At 39.9% G+C, this 24,292-nt stretch overlaps 1 protein-coding gene across 14 annotated transcripts in view; it reads left to right on the plus strand.

Annotated features, from left to right (window-relative positions):
* DMD (dystrophin) overlaps positions 1–24,292 on the plus strand; it is a 1,181,986-nt gene that overhangs the window by 1,117,775 nt on the left and 39,919 nt on the right. For all 14 annotated transcript variants that reach the window (XM_069032076.1, XM_069032238.1, XM_069031841.1 and 11 more), the window contains 5 exons: positions 3,303–3,504; positions 6,876–6,961; positions 9,597–9,754; positions 17,944–18,110; positions 20,184–20,295. In XM_069032076.1, the coding sequence (XP_068888177.1) occupies positions 3,303–3,504; positions 6,876–6,961; positions 9,597–9,754; positions 17,944–18,110; positions 20,184–20,295 (725 nt within the window). The remainder of the gene's footprint in view (positions 1–3,302; positions 3,505–6,875; positions 6,962–9,596; positions 9,755–17,943; positions 18,111–20,183; positions 20,296–24,292) is intronic.

The following is a 24,292-nucleotide window of genomic DNA, read 5'->3' on the forward strand; positions in this document are numbered from 1 at the left end:
CAGTTTTCTCTACTGAGGAGTACTCTAAAAGTGTGTGTGTAATAGAAGGCCTGCAGAAGTAAAGGTACAGCCTATTTCTCAGTGGCAAGAATAGAAACTCTTTAAAAGGGAGCTGTACTTCAGTTCTTTTCGGTTCATGAATCAGCCCAATGAATATTAAGACACTAGGATATTAAACCTAAAGAAGGACATGGAAAATAGCAATCCTTAACAAATAAGTGCTTATGTATTGTGTTATCTAGTGTGTGGCTCTATCATTTCAGCCTTCAAAATTATTGTGAGCATGCCATGTGTAACTATTGCACCACGTTTTTTTAAATGCATGGTTTCCTTTGATAATCACATCAAAGCATGATGACTTTCTTGTTTTGCTACTTTTAAAGATCTGATCTTCAAGTGCAAACCACATCAGAACACTGTGATGTCAATAAAATGAGATGTATTCACAAACTTTTCTTGGAAATGTGGCAAAAGAAAATATTCGAGAACTTCTCTTAGGGGTCTTTTTTCCTTTAATTTTACGCAGACTAGATTAAATACATTTTTTTAATGTGTCAGCCAACAGCAGCAGGTTACAGAGGAGATGATCTTGCATTCTGGGAGGACCATTTATACTTTTTATTACCAGCCATATGTTGAGTTTTTCCTAAGTTCAGTTTGTGACCTCTAGAGTGTACTTTCTCCTGCCTGTTAATTGTCACTTCTGTCCTTCATCTGGTGTTACTTATTCCATGTTGTCTTTTATACTTTTCCTGCAATCTGGCAGTGTCTAGTTAAAAACATCCTAACCTTTTCTCTATTGCCTTAGAGGCTAAAGAAATATTTATATAAATGACTTAGGCTTCAAAATAATCTAGAAGCCACTGCTCACACAGATTTTGGAGTCAGTTTTGGAATTTTAAATAGAAAAGTGTAAGAGTGGCAGAGAACCCAAAAGACGTGCAAAGCATAAAATGGTGTGGTTTATTTTAATTAAAGCTTTTCAAATCACTGCATGGTGCCAAATACTCAGCTCTTCAATACATATCTGACTGTGGAGCTTGTCTTGTGAAAGTTGGTCATTCATGGGGGCCTCCATATCTGCTTTTAGGAAAGAAATGCACAGTTCCATGTTCTGGGAGAAGACCCCCCACACACATTTCTTAAGTCTTGGTGGGAAAGATGAAGGAGGATCTTAATGTGATGAAGACCAGAGCCTTACTTTTACCCACAAAAAGAAGTTCCCTAAAGCAGAACACGTTAGCAAGAGGTTTTTGGTTGTCAGGAGATGATCATGTGTTACAGGCTTGGGGATAGGACAGGAGGTTGATGAAGAGTTGGCTGAAAGGGTTTTCGGAATATGCTGCTTATTAACAGGAAGAGCTTTCACAATGTGGAATGACCCATGTTTAGCAGTAGCTGCATATATAATTATGCTGCCACTCAGATGCCTGAGGGGTTCATTTAATTACCATTGATTTGTAGTCTCAAAGGAACTGAGAGTTCAGCTTTAAACTCGGAGTTATAGGTGTTGGGAGGGCTGTGCTCTATTTTCAGTGTGACTAATGAATTCTTAGAAGAAAAGCATCTTTCTGAGACTCTCAGGAATGGGTCTGATGCTTTTGCAGTATATAACTGACATTAGAATAGCTATATTTTTTATGCTAGTAGGTTAAACATAATATTCCAAAATATTTTATTTCAATAAATGTCTGTATGCTAATGTGAAAAAAACTAAAACTCCAGTAAAACCCTGCACAAAATCATAGAGTCAAAGTTAAATTTCTTGGTGTAATAATAGGGAGAGCCTTCCAAGGTTTCCTTAATCACTCTAGAACTAGGTATGTTAGGCCCAGAGGATTAAATTTTCAGAAGTGCGTAAGGGATTTAGTACCAGAAGTCGCTATTGATTTCCAATGAAATGTATACTCTTGAAATTCTTCTAGCAATTATGAAATCCCAGCGTACTGTCCAAGCAGCATTGTGAAGCTGCCCTGTGGGCAGTTAAAGTATCTCTCATCTCCCACTAGGACATCAAAGGGGAAGTTTCATCCTGGATGAAATAGGATACTCAAGTGTGAATTTGCCAAATGGGCCCTTAAACAGGATCAAGTTCTAAAAAAATTCCTGTATGGTGTTCTGCATTTAGCCTGTGCACATCATGGAGTTTTTTTGACGTTATGAAGAGATGTTGCTTACCAGAACTCAAGAAGGCACATTTTTTATTCTTGTGAGAGAACAACTGGTCTTGCAGTTGAGTCAGTTCATTTTCCAGTTTTATGAAGAATTTCCTGGATGATTTTGGGCAGTTCGTTTTGAACCAGATGCTGCTCCCTTGGGTCATACTGCATTGTGCTACACTTCGTGACTGCTCCTGGCATGAGCAGGATTAACAGCATCTGCGCTTTAACATCCCCATTGCTCACACCCTGGAAATTCACTGCAAGGAGATACAGAGGGTTTTCCTGTGGCAGCCGGAAGGTCATCATCAAGCTTCTCATTTTTCTGATTTGCTTTGTTCTTATTCCTGCCTTACTTCATAAACCAACATCCCATAATTTCATGTCCCCCTAAGTGTGATGCTGCTTGGTGATACTAGTTTTCAGAGGCTGAGCTGAGAAAGGGAAGTTCAGTTTTGCCCTGGACATCCAAATTTCAAAATGCAACTGACTTAAATTAGAACAAAATCAAGTTTTTAAGTGTCTGTGACAAAAAGCTCTGTTGCATGTTGACTGATAAGTTTAAACATGTCTTACTCTATAATGCCATAGAGGTATTTATAAATATACATGCTCTTCAAAGATAAAAATTGATACATTTAATTAATAAATGTTGAAATAGGCCATTTAGTGTTTCCAGAACCTTCTCTTCCCTGTCCTCACTAGCGAAAAAGTAACAGAGAGGTTAATCACAGTTCAGTTCTGATTTGTTTGCATATTCCTTGAGGAGTTTGGTTCGGTTAAGATTGCTTGACTTCTCTAGGAAATGGGGCAACACATCTCAGGAAAGCTGATGACCTGTGCTGTCGTGACAGCACATCTGGTGAATGCAGTAATCAAATATTAGCCTATCTGTAGGAACATAAAGTGTGAAATACGTAATTTTTACTTGCATAGTAATTTATGCGTAATATTTCTGTAGGACCAAAGAGCATAATATGTCTTTACAGCTAAAAATGGAACAGATACACACTGGTTTCTAAGGCCACAGCTGAATAACAGTGCATCTGTAGGAGTCCTGAAACCAGTCTTGCATGTGACTTTGAGAAGATATTTTACGTTTCTCTTCAGTCTCTATGGTGGTGTATTTTTTTCTTCCAACAGTGGATCTGCTGAGTCTGTCTGCTGCATGTGATGCCTTGGACCAGCACAACCTCAAACAAAACGACCAGCCAATGGATATTCTGCAGATCATTAACTGCCTGACCACCATTTACGATCGACTGGAGCAAGAGCACAATAACCTGGTCAACGTTCCCCTTTGCGTGGACATGTGCCTCAACTGGCTTCTGAATGTCTACGACACGTATGTATGGGGGGCTCAGGACATGGGAAAGCTCCAGGAGCTTTCCCAGTAGCAGAAGGGGAGCAGGAAGGTATAACGAGCTGTCTGCCTCATTATAGCATGGGTGGCTTGGAGCTGAAAAAAAGAGTAGTTGAAGTGAAAGTTTAATAAACCTAATGGTTTAATGGCTGCATTTAGCTGAATCTATACAGCCCTTGGTTAGGCTTACAATCCTAGATTTATTAAGCTAAGCAATGAGAGAGCTGGAAACCAGAACTTTTTAAGCAGATTTTTGCATTCAGACCAATTCTGTGACGGTGTGTCTGTCCACAGTAGGTCATGGCTTTATATGGCCTTTTAATTTATTTTGATAAAGAAGCTCAAGAGAATTATCAAGAAGCAACAGAATGAACACTATATAAACTCTTGCCTGTCTGTACCTCTCTGGATGTTAAACGTTTTCAAATATGTCAATTTTCTGTAGCTTTCAATCTGTCATTCTTTTTCAAAGGTGGAAGAGGTTCATATCTTGTCTAATGTGCTTACAACCCTTAGCTGTAAGAAGATTTGAGAAATATTTAATTCAAAATTTAATTTTAAAAAGTGTACCATAAGTATAAATACAACAGACTAAATATAACTGAAGAAAATTTATGAGTATTCCTTTTAAGTGGGTTAATGATGCTGCTCATAATGCATAGGCAAATTCCAACATATTTTTGTAAGCTCATTTTAGAATGAGCCATTATATTTGTATTTGTTGAATTTAATTTTAGAAAAGTCAGTGGAAGTATTTTATTTGTGTTTTTAAGGTTTTTATCAGCCACTCTCAACCAGACAGGCTCATTACTGTGACAGAATAAACATTTACCTATAGAATTGGAAGGCCATGGGACAATTACTGTATTTCCATTGACACTTTGAACCATACTGAAGGGCCATAACATTGTTCTTCCATCCACCCTTTATTACAGCAGTGAAGCTTCGGTGATTACCTGCAAAAAAACCCTAGAGATTTGTACGGATCCTGTCTTTCTGCAGGATCACCTCCAATAAGTGGTTGTTTGTGACATCCTTTGCAGCAGCTGCAGTTCCCTGTGAAGTGGCCTACCCAGATTACATTATATTTCTTGTAGCATACCAGTACTAGGGAATGGTGCTGTATTCATTCAAGAGCCAGGTTTTATTTCTTTAGTCTACTTTGGCTTTCACAGAACAGAGTTCTTAGTTACCATCAACCATAAATAACATACAGACAAAGACTCCCAGTTAGTGAAAACAAAAGAGATATGCTAGGGATATTAATCTGTATCAGTCACATTAGAGGCAGAGAGGGAACTAAAGGTCATTCCACAGGCTGCTCCTAAGCTGGACTGTCCAGTTTAGATTTGTCATGTCCAGTCTAGTTTTCTTTATGTTGCACTGTGCTGCAAGTACATTAGAAATTATAATTATCTGCTTCTAGACAAGTCCCTAGGTATGCTGGGGAACTGCATATTGCAGAGCACAATGAAACACAGAGGTGTTTTATGTGTGAGGAAAGCTTGTAGCTATTTTACCAAAATTCAAGTTTGAATTACACTGGTAAGAGAGGTGACCTTGGGGTTACGTGTGTTTAGTTTTCATTGTAAGCTTAATAGGCAGAGATCAACCAAAGTGCACAGCGCTACCGGAGACATTTAATTAAATGTACTGAATCTTTACTTTTCTTATAATTGAAAACTGTCGTTTGTAAAGATATTAATCAAATTCACAGTCAATGACTGATCTAATTATGGGTACAGCTCTGCAAATCCAGCACGTTTCGGATTTGTTTTAATTGATCAGTCACTCATGCTCATTTGCAGTAGCATGCTAAATTATTGGTTTGACTTGGGAGGAGAGGAGAGTGAACTGAACAACTCATGATTCGTACAAGTTTCAATTTAATTGCCTTGCAGAGCAATCATCATTCTATATTCTTCTCTTGTATAATTTGCATGAGCCTGGTATTCATCAGGAGGAGTTTCTCAGGGCACAGATGATAATTAATTTGGAAAAGATTTGAGGGAGAGGAGTAAGAGGACCAGAGTATGGAAAGCATAGGTAAACTACAAATGCTTATTCGTGATGAAAAACACAAGATTCTTTAATAAAAAGTTGCAAATTCTAAATTTGGCTCTGTCCACTGGTTTCTGTCTGTACTTTTTATACGGTTTGCAGGGGAGATATGTGGGTAAATGAGGACTGCTGGCTCCTCAGCACCTTCATAGGATTCAAAATACCACATGCATCTCTACCTAGGGTGCAGCCTTATGCATGACCATGGCCTGCCTCTACATGATTTATCTTATTCCCAGTGGAGGCCTTACTGGTGATGCTTCAAAGCTGTTGAAAAGGCTCTGCTTCAAAAATGTTTGGTTTTGGCATTAGCTTCCTGTTTTGTGTAAGTCTTCGTTTGCAATAGATGTTACATATTTGAAATGCTATCAGAAACAAAAGTCTGGAGGGGAAGCTAGCAACTGGAAGTAAATTGAGTTAAAGCAGATGACTGAGAGAAGATGTGAAGGTTTGTCACTGCGTTGCCTGCAGCTCAGAGGAGGATGTTGTTCTTGCTGTCATATTAAAAAGCAGAAGTAGTAGCGTGGGCACGTTACAAGGCAGGAGTGAGCGTGAGGGGGAGGCTGACAGGCAGCAGGGGCTGATTGGAGTGTCCCAGCTCCTTGGCACTGCACAGGAGAGGTTTGAGTGCTGCGAGGAGGAGCGCAGAAACCACACCAAGGTGTTAATGGTATAACTGTACAGCCTGCCTGCCTTGCCATGATTTCTAGGCAAGCTTTTATCATTCACCTGAGCATATTACAAGTGTCTCTGTCGCTGCACACTGCTGGCAGAGGCTGCTTTTTCATGCTTGGCTCGCTGTTGCCTTTTCAGACAAGTCAGGGCAGGGCTGACAGACAGTAAGAAAGACTTTCTAAAAATGAGTGCTTCATCAGATTTCTGGTGAAACTAAAGCTATATTGTCGTTGGCAAAAGGGCTGGTTTGTTGTTCTGTCAGGGACCTCATCTCTGAGAATCACTCAGCAGCAGTTCATAGAGAAGCCTGTTAAAATAAGCATAGTGTAAAGACCCTTTACTCACTTTTTTCATAAAAAAAGGAGATGAGTAATTATTTCCAGTTGAGACTGCTTCTGGTAGAATTGATACAACAGCACAGTCCAGTTCAGCTGTGGCTGTGAAGCCACAGTAATGTGATTTTTTTTCATTTCTAGCTTAACTAATAACCATCCAGCTTGAGTGTTCTCTGTGAGATTTAGTTTATAAAGACTACAGTACTGCAGTAAACTTGGTTACCGTAAACAAAGTATGACATGAATGGATTGTATTATCAACCAATGTTTCTTTTCCATTAGGGGTCGAACAGGAAGGATCCGTGTCTTATCTTTCAAAACTGGTGTTGTATCCCTTTGTAAAGCACACCTGGAAGATAAATATAGATGTAAGTTGATGTAATTACCCTGTTTGTATTCCTGTTTTATTCCTCCTGTTTATTTCTTGAATAAACATTTAAATAGCATACAGAGACATTGTTTTAGATATTGCAGATGCAAAATGTGTTAACTTGTTTCACCCTGCACTTGTAAGTTATTTGCTCTCTGTAGTTTTAGGTAGTTTAACACAGTGGTTGCTAAACATTTTTATTCACACCATTCCCAGTAAAAATAATTTTGAGTACGCACCTCCAATAGATGTATATCTATTTATAAATTATGTACATGTACCACTGTACTAATATATTTTTGACATTATAAAACATACCAAAAGTAGAACATTAGAAAGGATGTGATAAAGATTAAATAAACACTATTTTGATAAAGATGAAATAAACACTATTTTGAAACTTTCAATTGAATCTATTAACTGTACAAAAAGTATTTATTTACTGCATCCTGATGGATTGTCTTGAGCACTCCCTGAGGCACAAGAACCCCTTTGGAGACCACTGGTTGAGCACACCTTTATACACAAAAATGCATGTCTCCAGGACACTTGCATTACACTATTTTCAAATATATTAACTTTTTTAAATGATTCCCGCATAGTGGTCAGTCTTATTATGTACATTGTGTTTAAATATAGTTGCTACCTTTAAATAAATAGATTTTAATAAATAAATTTAAATAAATATTAAAGCTGTGCAGCTTTTGCGTATTTTAAGAGAGGAAATACTTGAAAAAATTCCACTTGCAGCCTTAGTTTTACCTGACAAATGAATCAGTTCACTAATGAGACTAGGATCCAGAAAAGAACTACTGATAAAAGTAGTTCTCAAGAGTAACTTTCTTGTTGAATTAACTGGTATCACTCATTCATGCACTTAAAAATACCACTGAAAACCCAACCTTTAGGGTTTGACCCAATACCATAGCACTTCTTCATCAGTTGTTATCATTTTATTCTTTACTAATGCAAGCTGCAGAACTCTGAAGAGAAAACAGTACCAACAGCGGGGTCTGTGCATGACTGTGTGTAATTGGATCAGATTTTAGGGCAATCACAATGAATGTCACAGTTTAGATTTCTAGATGTTTCATGTGGGTGTTAAGAAAAAGTATTCAGAAAATCTTTTAAGAAAATTACTCAGTACAGATACTTTTCAAAATGATATTTCATCGAAGGTTATCAAATTTTTAAAGGAAAACATCTATTCATAGTTTAGGTTCTCCTGCAGTGTGTGTGCACGGTAATGCATAATCTATTAAGTGCCCTATAACCTTGCTGAGGACACTTAATGTTTTAATGACGGGGAAATTGAAAGCTGAATAGCTGTGGGAGAGGAAGGAATTGTGTCTGTCATGCTGTGGTCTGGCTTTGCCATCCATGCTGAGGTCATAGTGCAGTTGCCATTAGTATTGCTGCAAGTATGCAATGACTTGCACCCCTTACAATTTTTTGTCTCATTTGTGCAGCAGAGCTGCAGAGTTGGTTGTGCTAGAGCTCAAGTCTTAAGGCTTGCACAGGTGATGGAAGGATCATCTCAGAATTATTCATTATAAAACTAGACTTTGCAAGAGTGAAATTCATGTAATTAAAAAATAATCCTTTCTCTATCTGTTCCTTTATTCCTTTGGAAGAAAACAGGTGTCAAAGCAGTGCTAGGAAAGTTATCTCGAGCAGTGCTGAAGCACCTTTATAATTGTATCCCTGGTGCTGGGTGAAATATTAAAGTGACTCCAAAAAAAGAGTATTATTTTATTCTAGTCTTATTTGGCTCTTTCTTTTTTTTTAAACTGTTGAAAAGTAAGGAGGATTTATTCAGGTAATATATTGTCAACAGAGATGTTGCCAGATAAATACTTCATTTAATAATAACCTGTATTTTTTTTTTATTATGAATTCTGTAACCTCCTCAATATATACATGGTATAACTAATTCCCACCAAATTAAATTGAGCTTATGGTGGGATAATAATTCTGTCCTGTAAGGATTCTTTTCCAGAATGTTGCAGTAACAGAACATGGCTTCAAGTGACATTTAACTTCAGAAGCAAAAAATTAATATGATATTAAAATTTCTGATGGATGGCAGGTTCTGTCGTACTGTAATTTTTAAATTTTATTTTAGAAATTCTCTTGCATTAAAAAATCATGATACATCAAAGTTAGGGAGCTCTTTTTTATCATTTTAACTCATCTGGAAGAGAAATGGATTCTCTGAGTTGTATGTTGATTGCTAAGACTTGAAAAGGTGCTCTATGTTGTATGATATTATTTTATCGTTAAACATTATTTTTGAGACATCTGTGTTGTGGCATGAAGATCCTGCTGTTTAGTTAGCTCTGTTACAGAGTCACTGCATCCTTTATCAGTAATGACACAGGTTCTGTGTTAGAGTGGCCTTTCTTCCCAGGTACAAGCCAGTAATGTTATTAAAAATTACCACTAGGCTTCCATTTCACAGAGAACCCCCAGTGTTTTTGGGAAAAGAAGCAGCCAGATTGAGGTCATATTTGTGCTCGTGTCCACCAAGGCTGCTGACCGCACCTGCAGGCCTTGGAAACGATGCAAATCTGGGCTGTTTGCCGCATCCTGGTAGCAATGCTTGACCTCTGGTGTCCTTTTCCTTCCTCCAGACCTGTTCAAACAAGTGGCAAGTTCCACTGGCTTCTGTGACCAGCGCCGGCTGGGGCTGCTGCTGCACGACTCCATCCAGATCCCGCGGCAGCTGGGCGAGGTGGCCTCCTTCGGGGGCAGCAACATCGAGCCGAGCGTCAGAAGCTGCTTCCAGTTTGTAAGTTCATGTTTTGCTCACTGTGAATTTTCTGATTGGTGTTTTGTGCTGAGCTCTCCCGTACTTCTGAGGATTGAAAATCTGGGATGAGGATTGGGGTACTGTGGGTCATGTGATGATAGTGGCCATCAGTGTATTAAACTGTTCCGTTCATGAGGGGTATTTGAATTATTTCAGGCAGCAGATAATTGTCATCAGGGCTTCTGTTGGAACTGAACCCTGCAAACAGTTTAAGTCTTTGTTGCAGCAGCTCCTGGGTTTACAGTTTCCTATTGCCAGCAGTAGATAACTGTTTATTGCTGCCATGTGGGTGAACAGCAGTGGTTAATCTGAATTTTGGGCATGTACCTACCAGTGACAGCCAGGTGCCCAGGGGAGTGATAGGCGACTGCCTCCAGTGCTGTCTAGGGGCGAGGAGTTCTCGATGAGCTCCTTCCACTCCTTGAATGGATAATGCCAGTTTTTTAAAGAGTTCTGAAAGAATTCCTGTCCTGTCTGTTGAGGAATACACAGAAAACTGCAGGCTCTTTTTCAAACTTGTAAATTATTTAATCTGGGGAGGAAGAGAGTTAAGGGAATTATTCATCCTTATCATAACTACCAGCAGAATGCACAAGATGAAGACAGCTGCTTAATGAAAAGGTAGAGGAGGGGAGGTAATGTATGGTCTGTGATTAACTCTAAATGCATCTTCTACATTACAATGGAAGAAAGCTCTTTTCCCATCTCCTCACTGTCCCTGAGGGATTTTTTTGTTTGCTTGGGGAAGGGGGGAGTTGTTGGCTTTTTTGCCTGCTGCTCAAGTTTCATTATGTAGTAGTTTCAGTTCTGTAGTAAGCAAAACACAGCAAGTGTTTTCAATGAATATTAATGCCTGGAAGTAGACTGCTTACTCACAATGACTATGAAAAGAATCTTATCTAAGATCACCACAAACTTCAGTTGTGATAGGACATTTGCTTTCTGTATTTTCACATTTCTTTTAACAGATTAATTCTACGGGATTCACATTTTACTGTTTCTGTCATTCATGTCGACCTTTTATTATTGTAATCTGTATTTGATGCCATTTTAGAATGAATGTTTTATAGGGCTGTGTCGTGGGTGGATAACCCATGCTCATAAACTGTGGACAGTAATGTTGATAGCTGTGTTAGACCCCGCTGGTGCTTTCAAGCCTTGAGTTCCATGTTGGGCTTTCAATTGACACAAACACAAAATGATGCTGCAGCAAATTCATGGTCAAAATTTTGTGCAAATGACCTTCCTCAGAAATTAGGACTCGCTGGATTCTGTCGTTTTCCCAAGTGAATGTCAACAGCACTGTAGAACACTGTTGAAAAACTGATAAGGAAGGTGACCTCAGAATCTGGCAAAATCATAAGTTTTTTTGAAAGGGGGCTGCCATTCTCTGTGTTTATACTCGGAATAAAACAATAAAAATCATAGTGATGAAACTAACCAAGCCTGTTTTTTTAAAGTAGGAAGAAGACTTTTGTGGATGGTCCTGTGCAGGGCTGGGAGTTGGACCCAGTGATTCTTGTGGGCCCATTCCAACTCAGCTTATTCTGTGGTTCTGGATTTTGTAATAACTGTTTATTTGAACAAAATTAGTTAGCAACATTGTCATTAGAAATGAAGACATGCCAGCAGGCTGAACGTTGTACCTTATCCAGCTGCTGGCATGTTTGGGAATAGCCCAAGCACAGCTGGACACAACCTTTGGTATGCTCAGAAATCAGAACATCAGAAAACCTGAGGTTTCCTTCTCTTACCTGCACTGAAAAATAGATTTTCTTCTTACCTGCAATAAAAGGAATGTCATCCTCTCTTTTTTCCTCTGGATGAAGCTTCATTTTAACTCTCCAAGTGCAAGGGTGGTTTCCAACCTGGGCTGCAGCAGAACAGATAAATCTTCTAGGAGGCACAGAAAGGGGGAGGGAGGTTGAGATGAGGAGGAGAAATAGAGTCCTGGGGAGAGGAGCAGAAATCCAGACATAGGGAAAGCCCTAATGGAGGCAAGGGAGAAGGAATTAAGGAGTGGAAAATAAGGACTCTTAGGGAATGACAGTAAGAACAGCAGTAAGAATAGAAGTGATAAATGAAAAGGCTGGGTAGAATGAGGCATGAAAGAAAGGAGCAGCCAGGAATGGAGATGGGGAAAGAGATAAGAACTTTTCCTTGAGAAAGGGAGAAGGGGAACACAGAGACATCCTTTCCGTGCAGGATGGTGGGCACCAGGATCCACAGGCTGGGGGAAAGCACAGAAGTGCTGGTGGGGAGGAACACAGAGCAGCTCAGGAAATTGGCCTGGAAAAGCTGGACAGCGAGGGAGTACTGCTGCTCCCAGCAGCCTCCCTTAACTGGAGCAAGAGTTGTGAGGGTTCATAGTTTACATTACTGCATGGAAACTAATTTAAGTCTTTCTTTGTACGCCCACATTGAGGAATGCTTTTTCTTTAGTTTTGTTTTTCTCTTCCCTTTTTTCTTCCTTCTTTCTGGTGATGATAAGCCAGCAATATAATTGCAGTCATGTCATAGTTGCAACAATTGTGTGCTTCAGAAATGGTTCTCCCAGCTCCCTTAGGTTAGGTGCCCTGGCAACGGCCTTGTCTGTCTGCACAGCAGCAGGAAAAAAGGGGATGTTTACTGTTCCCAGTGATAACAGAGGAAATCTCTGCTGCTTTTTGAAGAGTGAGTCCTTGAGAATGAGGTTTGGGCAGGGAGGAGCCCAGCCCTGCTGTTGGCAGCAGCCTTGCCTGCTGCACACCTCTGCTCCTGAGAATTGGGTCCTCTTCTCCCGAGGCTGCTGCTCCAGTCCTACTACCTCTCACCCCCCCCAGCACTGACTTGTGCTTTCCATAGCTTTTTTCATTGGTGGGACGGTGCTGGTAGAAGTTCTTGGGAGGGGAAGGATATCATGGGACTCACCTTTCCTATTTGGGGCAGGGGTATGTAATTTCTGCTTTGAGATTTTAAAGAAAAAATACTTTTAAGTTTAGAGAGCAAAGAGCTTAATCCAGTGACCAGTTGAAGACTGTATCGTTCTGCTTAAGCTCTGAATGCATCAAAGCAATCTATAGATCCATGAAAAATTGAGTGAATTCAGTGTTGCTGCAGTGTGAAAGGACTTCCCTTTTAGCTCTCTGATGGGTATGTTTTTTAAGTAAACAGGATAGGGAAATGATATCGACTGAAGGACACATGGTTTTAATCACAGTGGAAAATTATTAATATGCTTTCCTCATATAGTGTAAACAGGACCTAGAAATTCACATCACTGCCTTGGATGAGTTACTGTGACATTGGGACTTTGAAGAAATGTGATGAGAGAGCAGAGTGCAGCTCAGATGAAAATGTCCCCTGCCATTTCTCAGTAAAATGTTGGATAGTTGTTTCTTGGTTATAAACTGCTTTAGGTATGCTTTCTTTCAAGGATACACTTGAATTAGAGTACTTGATTTTAAAAACTAGAAGAGATGAAGCTAAGGAGTAGTAAAATATGTGCAGTTAACTCATACATGTATTTTAACCCTTGTTTTGCTTCATTTTGGTGAAGCAAAGTATTTTAATATTCTGTGTTGTATAGTCTTCATCATTAGATGTACTTGATCACTGGTAAGGCAAGATCAGCCTGCTTTCTAAAACCACTGAAGTGTGTCCAAATCTGGTGTATTTACTCAGGCAAATAAAATCCAAAATAGAGCTGTTAGTCCTTTTAGGTGGCGTTTGGGTGTTACAAATCCTGGTCCAGGATCCTAAAAGTGACTTTGGCCATAAATGCTGTGATTTGAATTGGTTGGACAGTTGTTTCTTGAGGCATTGTTTATTGCTTTTATTTTTTGAGCAGTTAGGAAATACCAGTACTGTGTACAAATAACTATATATAGTTATATGTACAAGTCTATATGAAAATAAGTTACAAGTGCAGTATTGCTGTTGAGGGGCTCGATCTCTTTTAAGAGATTCAGGCAGCCCTTGTTTCTATTCATAGGGTATTGCTTCTGCTTCTGGCTCTGACAAGAGAGAGCTGGCCAAAGGGAACTAGCAAATCCTTCCTCAAGCTGCTGTGCTGTAAATGTCATAAAACAGCAACGCTGGTTTTATTTCAGCAGGATTTCGTGAATCTGCCTGACTTTGGAGTCAGTCTTGAGGAGTCCTACAAGTGAACTGCTTTCAAGAGCTATTTTAAAATGGTTTAAGGGATGGGGATCAGGAAGATGGTGTTCAAGTGTGGATGATATAAAACTACACTAATTCAGTTCTGGATTCATGTTATTTTGTTTTATTATTCTTTGCTGCAACACTAAAAACATTGATTGGCGTAGTCAGTGCAATCCAGTGTAATACAGGAGTGGAAGACAAGGGTGAACAGGGTTAGGTCTGACTCTGGGGAGACAGGGTTGCTGTTACTGGCTGCTGTGCATTTTTAAACTTTAACAAGTCATAAGAATCCCATCCCTCAGTTTGGTTTGTCCAAGCCAATATTTGCTAATGTAAAGCTTTCCACCTGGGGTGAAAAACACCATTAAATTAACAATGTTAATTTATTTCTGGTCAATTTCCTACACTGCATAACAGAATATAGCTAATCAGAAATGTTATCCGAAATTTCTGCTGTATTATCTGACTCAGTCCAAAAACATACCACATTGTTCATGTAAAATTCCAACTGTATTTTGGAACAAATTTCCTATTATGGACAGATAAAGTTAATATAGCATAGAATATTTTTTCAACTACTAGCTGGAGGAAGAGGGAGGGAAGAACAAAAAATTCATCTCCCAAGTATTGCATAAAGATGCTAGTACCACCCAACTTCCTATTCCTCCATTGTTTCTGCAAAATAAATACTGAAAAGCAGATGTCTGGAACATAATAAATTTGAATGTCCTCCATAACAAATTGTTACTTGTAAGCTGGAAAGGCCTTAATGAATTTTACTTTATGATTCACTCTGTTATTACCATAAAAACTGGGAGTTGCACAGAAATGTTCAAGAGAAGAACCATTAATATTCTTTACAGCTTGATCTTGTTGCTTCAGATATGAACTGTATGAATTCAGCCTTTTTCCTGTATGTAAAATCTTCAGCTGCTGCCTTACTGGATTTAGAGATTATTAAAAAATTGTAATAGCAGCTCGGGGAACAGTCGAGAAGTGTCTGTCCTATAGTGTCTGACCCTGACCAGCTTTTCTCCACGTGGCTTTAAATCTTCATGTAATATAATTCAGAAGCAGTTCTGATACATTTTAATGCACCTAATCTCTCTGAGCACAGGTTTTGTACAGCCGCCATACGGAGCTCTGGCTAGGCAGCTATTGGGACTGCTGGCAATTGACAGTGACTGTAAAATTAAAATAGATCTTCGGGTGTTACAGAAAGTCTTTCATTGCTGCAGCGTTTTCCCTGCAAATTTAAAGCAGCTACAAGTGGAGAGCAGTGCTTTGAGCGGCTCATTCTTATTCTGACTGCAGCTTGCACTGCAGCATTTCCATACACCTCATGTTTTTCTATTAGGAATGGTATATTAAGAGATCCTCTTGAATTTTTTTTTTTTTTTTTTTGAGGCTTAGTGGACCTCTGTATAGAAAGTGTAGTCTGCTAGGCAGGGTAATGGTTTGCCAGTGTAGTTGCTCGCTGAAGCTGGATCCTTGAGTGAGTCACAGAAAGCCTCTCCCCTGCCCCTTTATTGCCCTGCCTTCCAGCTGAAAATATGGATGGTCATATTTTATAAACATGCCTTTCACTTAGGAGTTCCAGAATTAATTTAATTCAACTGAATTCACTGATGTACTGTGGCAGAAGGCAGTATTCACTGTTCTGAACAAATTCTTTTGCCAGTGTTGACTGGACTTTATTGTGCTTTTGATTTTCTCTTTTTATTTTGGGGGGAGCTTCCTAAATTCTGTAGCTATGTGAAAAAACAGAGAACTAGGGTTTAATGCAGAAGTCTTCAGAAGTGTGTATTACATTTAACGTAATCCTTTAGTGAATATCAAATTGTGAAGGACTTTATCTGAATAATTGTAGATATGCTCTGATTTGATGTTTTTACCCTAAACACCAAAAAAAGGATGTTAATGACTATACTAGAAGTCCATGTTTATGGATACCAAATGTAGTCATAGGAGTTCATTATATGGTTTCCCAGACTAGCATCTCAAGAAGGAAGCTCTGACCAAGAATCTTTGTTTCTAATGAAATAGAGTATTGCAACAGTATTTTAAGTCAATTTTAATGCAATGCATTATTCAGGCATATTACAGGGTTTGTATTCTGTATCTTTTTTGTGAGTTTCTGTCTGGGAGACTGCATTTTTCTGAGCCTTCACATATTGATCAGTTAATTTGTTTGTCAAGGTTATAAACAGTGTTAGGTTTAAAAGAAAACAAAAAACAAAACTAAAACTGGTTTTCCCTATAGCTCTCTGTCCTGCAGAACAGTTGTGATTTTTTTAATCAAAATTCATTGCTAGCATTTTTAGTGGAATAAGGTTTTAGCTAGGTTATACTAAACTCAGATTTCATGAGAAACTGGAAAAATAACTGAGAGCAAGCATAAAAATCCCCAGCACTCAATCCTATATTCATCTTGGTTCATGTACATGATACATTAATGCTTATTATTTATTTAAGTGCTTCAAATAGGTTTGGAACCACAAAGGAAAACAGTCAGCCTTGTGAAGTTTAAAATATAAAAGACTGGCCCACTGAGAGCTGTATTTGAAAGCCTAGAGAAAAGGGAAAACAGAGGATTTAAATATATTCAGACCATAAATATTCTGTTGCTGTGGGTAGCATGGAAGGAAATGTCTCGAGGAATTGGAATTAGCATGTAGTGATGGTTTAGAGAAACAGAGCACGATGTTATCCTTCTTCATCACTTGGGCTGTTCCTTGTGCTGACACATCCTCCCTTCTCCCACTCTCCTGTGAGCCCCTTGAGGTTTCCACCTGATCCATCACCTCGCTTTCAGCACTGAAACCATCTCCCAGGTTCTCAGATGACCAGTTTTGTGCAGGTTTAGTGACACCTTGCATGATGGGGAGCTGTTTCCTGTAAACAGAGGCTCCGTCATTCCACTGTTTTCCTTTAAATCTCTTTTGATGCTCCTTGCCTTTGTTCTGCACTGTTCTTTGCAGTGTCCAGCCTGCTGGTGCAGCGTGACCTCTGCCCATGCACAGAGATCACTATTGTCCCCTGTTTCCTTGTGGTTTTTTGTCTCTGTTTTCTTTTTCCATACTGTGGGTGCTCCGGGTAGGGACAATGTATCATTTTTTGGGGCATGCATGGTGGGTGGCACAGTGGGATGTGGCTCTGTGGCTGAGCTGCCTTGAAGTTACCATGGAAGAGATACCTGAAATGTCACACTGGTTAGGATAGGATGGGATGGGATGGGATGGGATGGGATGGGATGGGATGGGATGGGATGGGATGGGATGGGATGGGATGGGATGGGATGGGAAGGCAGCAGAGGAATGGGTTTGCTGCGAAGCATTCATAGGCTCTTCTGCTGTTGGCAGAGATGAGTGTGGGATGTAATGGAATATGAGGATTGTATTTTGTGGGACAGAACTGCATTGATGGGAAATTTAAAGAAGATCTGGTGAGAAGAGGGGGTTTGAGGCATTTAAGGTGGCTGAGGGTTTACATGTTCAACAACAGGCTCGAGAGGGATTTGAATTATTTCCTTACATGTGCATTATGAAGAAAGGTCAGTGTGATAATGAAGGATATTAAGGAGAGAGGAATTTTGATCAAAAGATATGCAATTTTTAGGGCTTGGATAAAAGTTTTTAAAATAGGTGAGAAGCAGTGCTATGCAGGCTCAGATAAGAGAGACAGGGAATGTGAGATCAGGCATCAAAGGTGATCCTGTAAGTGGATGATTTTGTCTGTGACAAAGGATATGGTAGTGCTGTCTATTGTAATAGGGAGTAAGAGAAAGAGAGATGTGAAATATTAATAATAGTTTTCAGTTCCTAGCTTGAAGGCAGGATCTTGGGGATTTTTTATTTTTATTTTACTTTTATTTTAATGAATAGTTGGACTGGGGGAAAAGCTGGAGTATATGCAGGGAAGAGATACGGAGCTGACAAGAGACAAAGAGCTTGAACAGTTTATTAGATGGTGAATAGACAGATCAGTTGTGCTCCGCCCCTGTCACTTTTCCCCTTGTGTTGCAGGCCAACAACAAACCAGAGATTGAAGCAGCCCTTTTCCTGGACTGGATGAGGCTGGAACCACAGTCCATGGTGTGGCTGCCTGTCCTGCACAGGGTAGCTGCTGCTGAGACCGCCAAGCACCAAGCCAAGTGTAACATCTGTAAGGAGTGCCCCATTATTGGATTCAGGTACAGACTTGCTCCCTTTCGGTCCCATGTGCTTCTGCTTTGTGGATCAAGAGCTCTGCCTGATGCCAGGCAAATCAGGAGCTTCATTTTATATGCCTTTTGTTGTTGGAAAAAATAATTATGATGGGGACATGAGGGAGAGTGGCACCTAGACTGGGTACAGTGATGTGAGGCTTGAAGAGGACAACAGTCATCTCTCAGTTAAGATATGGCCCTTCCTCTGTGTCCCAGTCTCTCCATGCCTCAACAAAAGCATTGTTGGATTGCACAACCAACACAATTTGCCTTACATTCAGTGTGTCCTATGCAGTTCCATTTTCTGAATTGGATCCTAATGAATTCCTTTCTGTTACAGTATAAAGCAGGGAAGTGCCTTGAAAATTCTCAGGCATGTAAAAGCTACATGTGCGTTTCTCAGCGAAAGAATGTTGGTGGAACATTAACCTGGAGTGGGGGAAATGTTGCTGGTCTATTTAAACATCTGGATTGACACTGTGGTTACTATGGCAATGAATAAGTCACTGTGTTGTAAAATGGCTGTGTTGGTGTGCCTGTTTAGAAGCCACTTAAGGGCTAAGTAAATACTCACTTTCAATTATGCCTAGACTTGTTTTATCACTTTGCTTCGAAATAGCTGCTTTGTATGGTTTCTGCCCTTTTTACACACAGTCTTCTTTTACCATTGGCATTTCTCCTTCTATGTTATCGTGTTGTTTACAAAGAGCTTTCTGTAATTTTGTTTCCAAAACCCAGATAGATAACAGCAGCAAGCAGTGCTACACAAAAAATCATTTTGCCCTAACCTGGAAGCATATGAATGTTGCTTTTATGCATGTAGTGAGGCAGTGCTTTCTGCTATAGTTTCACAGCCACTGGGAAACAGGGGAAATAATGAAGGTTTTTATTGCTTTGTTTTGAATTGGAGGCTGTTGCTCTAATCATCTAAATTCTTTTCCTCCTGCTTTTATTCCCTGTGAATACCTTAACTGGGAAGTGATAAATATTACTGAGGAAGATCTATGGATTGGATGTGAGTAATTCAGTACATCCACAAAGTCTGATTTTCCCATTCCCAGATACAGTTTGTGAGCTACTGTATTACTTACACAGTTTTGTATAAACCAGCCAAAGACAAGTAGGTGGAAATGAAAAATGTGGCCCTTGGAAAAATCAAAGGATGGCAAGTCAATGGATAGTCTGTTGAAAGCACCGAGAACTCGGGAAGTGGACACTGGAGCTCTGTGTTTGTGTCTAATTTTACTTGACTGATGTCATCTGTCTCTTAAATTTATATAACAAATCTATTATCATGATAGTAGAATCTGTCTGTCACAGATTTTTTTCTCAGTCTTTGCAAGTCATTGAAATCCTGTGTACACACTTGACAAAAAGATACTGTATTGGAAGGCTTTTAGAAAGCTAATATTGTGCACCCAGTTCATGTAAAACAATGTTCTTTTGAGGTCGTTGTGGCTGAGCTGCTTCGTGTATTTGGAACAAGACAACCCTTATGCCTCCGGCTCTTTCAACCACTTCAGCACAGCAGATACAACAGTTAGCTGCCTCACAGAGCTGATGAGATTAAATAATGGCCCAAAAGTGCATTTGGAGTTTTGCATGGATGGAATGTTCTACAGGAAAATTGTTTTTATAGAGGTGTTAGGAAGGACACAAGGGGCTTGCCAGAGTGACTTACTGAGGGGGTATTACTTTCTTGAATTTTCCTCCTGGAGGCCATTCTGTTTTAAGAATCATGATGAAGAGAAAAAGATCTGAAGTTAGTGTTATAGAAATAAAAAGTATGGTAGTGTCTTTCCTATGTTACAGGTGAGTGAATGTGTAGAAATCTTCTCTGTTGCCCAATATTAGAAATGTTTTTGAAGATTGAGATCTTTGACAAACATGTGAAGCAGCAGTACCTGTCCATCAGGGCAGAGGAGTATTGCTGGGCATTGTACACCATGTGACATCTCATGGAAGAGAATTTACTAACACAGAAAACTGGATGGGCTGATACGAAGCAGTCACATACAAGGCTCTGAAGCCGTGAATTTTCTTTTTATCCTCTTCTAGGTACAGAAGTTTAAAGCACTTTAACTATGACATCTGCCAAAGTTGCTTCTTCTCTGGCCGTGTTGCAAAAGGTCACAAAATGCACTATCCCATGGTGGAATACTGCACACCAGTAAGTAGCTGTTTTACTGACCCTTAACTGTCCCTTCTTACATAGAAAGGAAAAGCTTCTTTTCCTATGTGCAAGGTAATGAAGCATTAGGATGACTTTTCTTCCTTCCCCCATAATTAAATCTCGTTATGTATACTATACATGCCAGCAATTTTTAATGCTTAGTCAAGGATACTCCAGTGGTTTGAAGCAAGTTGAAGCTCACTGTTTGCACAATTCTGTGTCGTAATGTACTGTTGTGTGCTAATGAACTTGTTCATGTTCAGTGCCATAGCTCACTTTATGGATCCTGCTGGAAGCACATGATTTGTGCAAATACTCATTCGTATCTTAGGTCCCGAGGTTTCCTCCATATTACTGTGTGATTTTTTTTCCTCCTTTCCTCAGCAAGTTGCCACTTCACTTGCTGTCCCCCACAGCACTATGGTTGCATTTTTAAATTCTTCAGTATTTCATGGTACTTCTGTACCATGTAAGTATTGTATGATCACTTGATGATATAAAATGCCAGGGAAGATCTCAAGGTTGCCAGTTGGATTTCATTTCTGAAGGGGGGAAGCCAGGGTGTTCAGTTCAGGGTGCTGCAGTGATGGTGTGGTCAGGGTCTTCACCCTTCTTTCACGGCTCCCAAAGTAATTGGTTTTACATAAACATTTCTTTCATGCCTGACAGCTGGCAAAGGAAATTCTGCATTTCTCTCTCAGTGTGCTTCTTTTTCTTTTCGGCCTCTCGGGACCAGTACAAAGGGGCATAAATTAGAGGCGCTCTCAAGTTAAACTTCCACCTTGTAGCAAGACCGAGCTTTCAGCTGCTTTTGCTATTGCTTGTGCTGGTCTTGAAGCAGTGCACTCTGGCCAGCATTTCCTGGTGAGATAGGATGATTCCTAGTCTTTCATCTGCTGGTAGTCATAAATGGTGAAAATAAAGCATCAAAATTATACATGAGATAGCCTCATAAAATTATATGAATAGTCCTTACATCTTCATCCAAGCAAAAAGGCATGGCCAAAATGAAGTAAAGACTCTCAGCTTTTCCTAGAGATTTAAATAGGAGGGGAAAAAGTTTATTCCCCTAAAATATTATGGTGAAGCAACCCCAGAATTTTTGTTAGTTTTAACTTACAGATAGTTACTTGCATTATCTATTGACTTTTGCCTTTCAGTGGCAGTATTTCATGGGAATCTCTGCAAGGGCAGCCAATGCAGATTTGCTGGCTCTTCCTCAGTATTCGTTGGCTGTGGTTTTCAGTGCTGTCCCCCAGGGACTGAGGTTGCTGGAAAGGCGATTTTCCTGAACTGCCGCACAAGGCAGAGGGAGTCACTGGTGCTGCCCGGGCAGGCCTGAACACACTTCTCCATTGCAGGCATTCCTAGAGCAGAATCTCATGATCTGAGTTGTAGGCAGGGTGAGTGAGCGACTGACCGAGTGCCCGGGAGCCTCGCTTCCACCTGCAGCTGAATCCCTCCTTCCTGGGTTGGCTGCAGGTTTGCTTTGCACTTTGCCACTCTTCCTCTTGCTAATAAACAACACGAGAGACTCATGAGTGGTGCACAGAGTGCACAAACCAGTATATTCCAACTATTTTCTTATCCTTTTGATGTGTTTTGGGGAAAGAGAAATAAAAAAGGATGACGAGACGTACCCCCAGCCTGTAGCAACTCACTGCAATGCTGTATCCAGCGGGTTTGTGTTCCCCCTGGAGATCACGGATCACTAAGAGGTGGACATGGTGGTGAACAGAAAACCTGCCACCACATCCAGCTTGCTGGTTCAGAATAAAGAACCATTCACGGCCAGGAGATTTTTCCCTGAACTCCAGCAACCCGTGCTAATGTGCCGTGCCTGGCTGCACAAGCAGCCAGTTGAATTAGAGAAGGATTAACTGGGGTGGAGGGGGAAGTGAATGTGACACACAGCAAGCCCCACTTTTTTTTGTGTTGCTGCTCTTACAAAAAATTTACCCAAGTACTGGGGGACTGAACATCCGCTGAAGCTATGTCTAGTTTGTAATTGTTTTCTAAATAAATGAAAAAGAGTATGCAGGTGGCAGAGCATTTATCAGTCTTCCTCCACACTAATCTCTCCCTTAAAATGTATTTTGGCAGACACAAGACATGTGATGGCTTCTTTGATAGTATCTTTGCAATAATTTGATGTGCGCACTGAAGGGTTCTGATATTTTTGTTCTCCCTCCCTCTTAGTATCAAGAAACTTTTGAGCACTGCAGTCTTTAATTCTGCTTAGGGGAGTTTTGAGAACTCCTGCTAAATACCTGAGGGATGTGATAATTTTCCCTCTCTTGCAAAAGGTTGAGTCAGAATAAGGGCAAGGCAGTTGCCTGATTTTCATTTAGACAGAAAAATTGCAACAATTATTCCTGAAAGCAACACAGCTCAATTTATTGTTCAAAGAGATATGGCTTTTAAAGAGGTTTCAAACAAAGCATAGAAGACAACTTCTAGACTGAGATGTAAATGCAGGATGATTTTTCTGTTAGGGTTTAATTAACAGTGACACACGAACATAAAAAACGCCTTTTTGGGAGGAAGTGTGTCAAACTGATAGACCTGTCTATGTCTAGGGTTTCCATTCAGGGCTGAGGTCTGGGGAGGGGGGTTGGCAGGGCACTTTCTTAAACCAAACTGGGAAAAGTCAGCTGGTGGTAAAGCTATTCCTATGTGAATAAAACGAACTATTTCTTATGAAATAGCTTAGTTTCAGAATAGTTTTGGAACATGCTCAACCCAGCTGCCTATATGTTGCTTTGATTTAAGAGAGCTGGGATGCTGAAACTCCACTGTTTCTTCCTCATAAACCAGTTCTGCTGGGGATTTTGGTCTGGATGATTTTACTCTGAAAATCATATGTAATAAAACATCTGTGGAGTAAATCAGAAGGTTTGGCTGAAAATAGCCTCAGTTTATCATCTTGTCCACATAATAATCACATTTTCTTTGCCTGTCTTGTGCTCCTTGAATATTTTTTAAATGGCAGTTGGATCATATGAGAGGTTCCTGATGCTTTTAGTTGTCACTAGAAGATATATTTTCATCTTGGGATTATTGGGGTACCAGCTAGATCAGGATGTTTCTGTGCAAACACAGCATTTTGCTGTTTGGTTATCATGGAAAAGATTTGGGGTAGAGATGGGAGAGAACAGTCCCAGGAAGGCTGAGGCAAAGAATGTTTCATTGCTAATCATACCTGAAAACACTTAATCCAAATTACAGTCCAATACAATAGAAAGTGTTCTCAACATCAGAAACAGGGCATTAATAAATGGTTATAAATGGCACAGGTGAACAACTGGACAGAAAGCTGTGCTTCATCTATTTTATACCAAGATTAAATATTGAAAGTTCTTCTGTGTTTCCAGCTGATGTGTTCTGTATGCCCTCCTGATGACAAGCTGTTTAGGAGCTCTCCTGGCAGGCATTGCAGATGGAATTCAGCAGAGGGAATTCCCTCCTCCGGGGCCATGGGTGGGGAGCCACCTCAGTAAATCTCCTTTCCAGAGTCCTCTGGGTGGTCTGGGCATGCTTCATCCCTCCCTTCCCCAAATGTCTTTGCTTCTGATGAATTACGGAAGGGATACTTGGTAGTACCAAGCATTATTATCTCTGTTCCTTGAAAACACAGATGCTGCTGTACTGGCTCATAGGTTCTGCTGTGTCACTTCTCTGACAGTCACTGAATTTTTCTGCCAAACAGACTGACCAGAAAGGGAGCCAAATTCTTTCCAGCTCTGCATGAAGCTCATAGGTATCATAAGTACAGGGATAATATTTGCCTTTTCAGTCTTTCTGCAGATAATTTTTCAACCATCCTTAATTTTTCTACTTTTAAAAATCTATGTATCTTTGTTTGAACAGCTCTGTGAAGGTTGGCTTGACTGATAGGTTCCAGCACGTCCTTCCCCTCTAAGCAGAAGTCATAGAACTCAGTGAAAATGTCAGAAAGATTAACTTTTCCCTCATTTCTTTTCTTTAAATTAGA

This window comes from Aphelocoma coerulescens, chromosome 1 (genome assembly GCF_041296385.1).
Source record: "Aphelocoma coerulescens isolate FSJ_1873_10779 chromosome 1, UR_Acoe_1.0, whole genome shotgun sequence".
Lineage (NCBI taxonomy): Eukaryota > Metazoa > Chordata > Aves > Passeriformes > Corvidae > Aphelocoma > Aphelocoma coerulescens.